Genomic DNA, 6,000 nt, shown 5'->3' on the forward strand with positions numbered 1-6,000 from the left:
AACTCTTTCTTCTCTCCCTGTTTTTGGGAGTTCTCATGTATGTGTGCACTCACATACAAGTACCACCCCACCCACTTACAATCTTTTGTGAACTTAGAGATAATTAAAAGTATGAAAAGTGGCATATTCTGGGGACTTCCCTGGTGGAGCACGGTTAAGAATCCACCTGCAAGTGCAGGGGACACAGGCTCGTTCCCTGGTCTGGGAAGATCCCACATGCTGTGGAGCAACTAGGCCCGTGCACAACTATTGAGCCTGTGCTCTAGATTTCACGAGCCACAACTATTGAGCTCACGTGCCACAACTACTGAAGCCCACTCGCCTACAGCCCATGCTCCACAAGAGAAGCCACAGAAGTGGGAAGCCCGAGCCACAACCAAGGGTAGCCCCTGCTCGCTGCAACTAGAGAAAGCCCGCATAGCAACGAAGACCCGACGCAGTCAATAAATTAATTTAAAAAGTGGTATATTCTCAGTGATGAACTTGCCTATAAATAGGCTCTCATTTTTCAATACTGCAAAGTCTGAATCTTTCAAATATAAATCACCTATCACTTCTCTGTCACACACTAAACGAACTGGTTTTAGAGAGGTTTGGGAGAGGAAGGAAGGAAGGAAAGAAAGAAAGGAAGGAAGGAGGAAATCTGCTAGTTCCTAAGAGCCAAAGAATTTTAAAATATGTAAAATACAAAAGCTTATCCTATATTCTGTTTGTATCTACAATATTGCTGTCCCATCAATTTTAAAAGTTACGTACCTTTCAACAATACTGATATATAAATTGTCAGTATAAACTTTTACTCCCCTCTGTCTCTGCTCATTGCAAAATCATTTGCTAAAATCCTCAACTTCCTGAGTAGATACTCCTACCTAGTAGTTTGTAACAGAAATTCTTAGAAGCCAATTTTTCTTCCTTTTCACCTCTTTTCTTGACATTCAATGGACTGATCTTGACAAACTTCCAATTTTTTACTATTCATAAATTAAATCCAAGTTAGGCACACTTTTATCCATTTGTTGAATGAATAACGTATACAAACATCTCTTTTTGGTCTGCTTTTACTTCTAAATTTAATTAAAATTTTTACTAAGCACCCAAGAGGGACCCTGTGGAGAAAACAAAGATGAGTTTTTTAAAAATCCCAAAAAACAGGACTTCCCTGGTGGCACAGTGGTTAAGAATCTGCCTGCCAATGCAGGGGACACGGGTTCAATCCCTGCTCCGGGAAGATCCCACATGCCTTGGAGCAACTAAGTCTGTGCACCACAACTACTGAGCTTGCGCTCTAGAGCCCGCGAGCCACAACTATTGAGCCCATGTACCACAACTCCTGAAGCCCATGTGCTTTGAGCCCGTGCTCTGCCACAAGGGAAGCCACCGCAATGAGAAGTCTGCGCACCGCAACGAAGAGTAGCCCCCACTCTCCACAACTACAGAAAGCTGGTGTGCAGTAACGAAGACCCAAAACAGCCAATCAATCAATCAATCAATCAATCAATAAAATCCAAAAAAACAATCCTTACATTTTAAAATTTGAGAGTTAAATATTCTTGTTGCTTATGGCAGAAATGACTAGTTGTTTGTTACTGTCTTTTCTCCCATTTCTAATAATACAACTTACTTTTAGCTGGATACCTAGACATTTTTCTCACATTCCTTCAGTGGAAATAATGTGTGCAATTTGCAGGTCTTGTCTTATACAAGATAAATTGCAATCCTATGACTCTTTCCCTTCTCCCTTCCCTTTGACCAGCAAATGAAGACACAGGAGCTTTGCCATTGGAGTCAGAGATGGAAACTAAGTGTTGAAGATGGCAGAACTCTCCTAGTAGCCTGGACTACTTATCTGTTACACTAGAGAGAAATAAAACTTCTATCTTAATTAAGACATTTTACTTTGAATCTTTTTGTTAAAGCTGCTTAGCCTTTACTCTAAATAATACAGTTCACCCAAAATTTGAGTGATTTTCAAATATGTGATTACACATTGGATTTTAGAATAAAATCTGTATGTCAAGGATCATCTATAATATTTTACTACAATTTTTTAAGATAAGAAATAATGTCAAGTAGAAAGAGAGAGTGACTAAGAATTGGCATGAGAGATCTTTTTGGAGTGACAAAAATGGTCTAAAATTGGATTATAATGTTGATTGCATAATTCTGTAAATTTACCAAAAATCATTAAATTATACGCTTAAAATGGGTGAATTTTAGCTATGTAAAGAACACCTCAATAAATCTGTTTTAAAAACTTTTTAAAAAGTTATTCACCTTAAAAAAAAAGTTATTCACCTTAGACCATTGATATATCTTATTATCAATGAGCAGCTGAGTTGAAGATTTTTCGCCTTGATTAATCTGAAATACAATGTACATAAATAGTATGGAAAGTTTAATCTTCACAGGTATAGACATAATAGTGCTCATAAGCCTTTTGCCCAAAATGGATAAAAACAAAGACTTCCCAATGTTTTTCTTTTAAAAAGTATATACACGTTTTCTCCTGAGATGTCAAATATAGTTACCATAACCAAATCACTTAACTTTTCTTGGCTTCAAGTTTGGAAATAAAAAGCATAGAAATGAACTTGAAGCTTTCTGGATTTAAGGAGCTATATTAAAACTGAATTTTGGCTCTTTTTTGATAAAGAAAAGTTTACCATGATATATGTTGCATTTAAACAGTAAATTTGAAAATAGGAAAGAAAAAAATAACATTACCTTGGCATTTTTTAGCTTTTCTCTTACTTTGCCTCTCAGAGTTTCTATCATGTTTCGATTTTCTTCTATATTTAAATCTATCAAGAAGCCAACACAATATGGAGTTCATACACTTTCTTATAATTAAACAGCAATAGTATCGAAAGTACTTATTAAATAGCTAAATAGCATACATTTCTTTGGATCATGACAATTATGAAGACTGGGTCATTGCCCTGTGAGAGCTTAGAACCTGGAAAATAAAGCTTAGAAACTTCCCCTTTTTCCATCTGGAATAAATACTCATGCATGGTCAGGACTGAATTTTGTAGTCAGGCTGAAAAAAAAAGGTTCAGATAAGCAAGACTTTTTTTTCCTTTTAGGAAAAAAATCCATGAAAACAGTAATATTCTATATAAACTGCTCTACAGTCCACAGAATATACAAATATCAAAACCAGTTTACTTCAACTTGATTAAACTGAAGAGGAAGGAATCTGAAAAAAAAAGAGAGATAAGTCTCCAAGTATCCATTTTAACTGTTTATGTTTTGTAAATTCAGTATAATACTGTCGACCTCCACTTCTGCCAGCTCTTAGAGGAAATGAAACAGTCTTGCTGGGTATAAAGAAGGCTCCAGCTGTTATGTGCACTCCAAGCCTCATGTCATTTTCTTCTCATCCACTAGATGATCTATGTATGGACTGAGAAAGACAGGGGTTATGCAGTCCTCGGTACAGTAGAAAATGGAGGACCTACTGGCCATTTTGCCTTGTATTTTTCTTTTTCTTCTTCCTGCCTTTGAGTACTTAAATGGTAAATAGAAAATGGTGGATATAAAGGGTAAGCTTAAAGCTAAATCACTATAGGTCATGAGAATCTTCATTTTTAATTGCAGTATTCCTTAATAAAATTTTAAAATTATTAGTTCTTTGCTTATACTCTATTCTCAGAACTTAGAATGACAGATGGCACATAGCAGGTGCTTAATAAATATTTGCTGGATGAGTCAAGCAGAAGTCAACCATTATTTATATATTTTTTTCCCCCTGAGACCTGGAGTTTCCTGAAGCAGGTTCTGTATCTCTATATCTTTATGGTCTGACACAGTCTGAAGAACGAGAAGATTCTCCATGTTTGCAGAGAAAGAGAGAGAAAACAAAACTTAGTTTATTACATGCACTGACTTTATCATTATTTCCTTATGCCCACTTGTATTATATAGGAAGTTTAGTTTCTCTTTGAACTCATCCCTTAAGAAACTGTGTTCCCAAATGAAACCCTGGGTTAGGATTAGTCATTTACATCCTTTAAAAATAAAGTCCAACAGTATTGGAGCTGTGGTATACTTATTTAGAACCTTTTTGGAGATGCCTGTCTACATTTTCTTCTACTGCAATGTTATCTGTGTCTTCTGATATCTGCAAAAAAAGGGGGGGCAGGTGGAAGGTTACCTTGTATCTTTTTGTTTTGGCATTTAACATCTTTTCATACTTTTATCAGCCCTTTGAAAGTCATCTCCTTTAAAATGACAACTCGTATCCTTTGCCTATTTTCTTAAATTTCATCCTTTTATCAATTGGTATGAGCTCTTCATATAAGACAGATTTTTAAATTAAGAAATTATTGTCTGTAATATTGAAAAGGACCTTTTAATGATAAAATCCAGTAGACAGTTCTTAGCATTCACATATTGCCTACTTCACATATCTTTTAGGAGGGTCGAATGAGATCAAACATATGAAAATACTTTGAAACACACCATATCAATGTTAGCTATTACTTGAGTACTCTGTAGCATCTGATAACTTTCTAAAAGCTTTCTATATCCTTTTCCTCTACCTCTCTGGCCATTTATTCCTTGTATCCTTCATTGGTCACACTCTCCTCATAGCTTAACTGTGGGCCCATTCTAAGGCTTTGGAGAGTGCAAGGATTCTCATGGCTTCCCAAATCTGTCTCCAACTTTGACTTCTCTCCTGAATACCATATTTCTAATTGCCTACTGGTATTTCTAATTGAATGTACTACCACTATCAAAAATGTAATATTCTAAAGTGAGCATTTATTTCTTTTACCACTTTTAAACCTCACTATTCTAAAATTAAAGCATACTAGCAATGTTAAACACTTTTTTTAGAACAATATGGATAAGTTTCTCATTTTAAGTTTAAAAAATAGAATAGCAAAAGACTCCTTAAATAACACTGTAAATACTAACCAAACTAATGTGCAGTTGGAGTTGGAAGAGCGAGCAGACACACATCAGATTTCCAATCACAGTAAAAACATGGATTCGTGTCAAAAGCCAGTGCAGGGTATTGACATGATCACGGTAAGAGCTTAGGCTATAGACTTTCTGAAAGAACTCCAAAGTCCACCAGTTGTTCCTATACCACACTTAAGAACTACTGAGTTGTTCTATTCTTATTAAATCTTCAGTATTTTCCTCAACAAAATTAAAAATACCTAACTTTACTCTTGACCAAGGAGACAGCTACCCTTGAAGGTGTGATGGGACATCAACCCCAGCAAGTGATCGATAGAGGTCTCCTTTAATTCCCAATGAGCTCACCCAGCAATCTGGACACACTTTTCATAACTTCCCATTTCTATCTAGAAGGTAGGAATAAAATATGAATCTTAATTGGAGTTACTCTAGGCAACATGTAGATACCAGTCCTGAAAATGTTTGACTCACTCAATGATTAAAAAAGAAAAAAAAATTCTTTTTTAATCAAAGCAGGAAATGGATTGCTGCCTGGCTGAGAGAACAGATAAATAAATTAATATTTAGATAAGGGAATAAATAAATATGTATATAAATAACTCACCTCTAATACTCTTTACTACATAATTGACAGACCAAGGAGTATAATTCATCCCTAAACTCTCTTATTATTTTTTAACATATGAACTGTAAAATTTGTATATAGAACCAAATATATCACATTTTTTCAAGATTATCCTACATTTATAATTGAGCTATTAAATGTAATCTAAATCCTTATAAACTCCATTAATACCTTACTTTTCTAAAAATATCTTCTTTTCTCTTTGAAATCTTTTTCATGATGGTTCTTTCATTTCCACTTTCTAAATAAATAAGAAATATTTTTAACAATTGTGTATCATATTACTGAGAGAAAACAATTATTTTGATACTTGAGATAAACATATGCTATTTAAATTTTTTAATTTAACTAAAAACTAAACAAAGATGCTATTGCCTTTAGTATTTAGTTATTGATCACCTTTAATATTTAATATAAATTCTAGTTAGTGCAATAAGACATGT

General features: G+C 34.6%; 1 protein-coding gene across 1 annotated transcript in view; it reads right to left on the reverse strand.

Annotated features, from left to right (window-relative positions):
- Positions 1-5,775, reverse strand: part of CC2D2B (coiled-coil and C2 domain containing 2B) — a 96,271-nt gene extending 90,496 nt beyond the window's left edge. Inside the window, 4 exon segments of the mRNA XM_057736949.1 lie at positions 2,296-2,361; positions 2,725-2,801; positions 4,063-4,123; positions 5,734-5,775. Of these exon segments, the coding sequence (XP_057592932.1) occupies positions 2,296-2,361; positions 2,725-2,801; positions 4,063-4,123; positions 5,734-5,775 (246 nt within the window).
- Positions 5,776-6,000: the final 225 nt, after the last annotated feature.

This window comes from Hippopotamus amphibius, chromosome 5 (genome assembly GCF_030028045.1).
Source record: "Hippopotamus amphibius kiboko isolate mHipAmp2 chromosome 5, mHipAmp2.hap2, whole genome shotgun sequence".
In the NCBI taxonomy this organism is placed as follows: Eukaryota; Metazoa; Chordata; class Mammalia; order Artiodactyla; family Hippopotamidae; genus Hippopotamus; species Hippopotamus amphibius.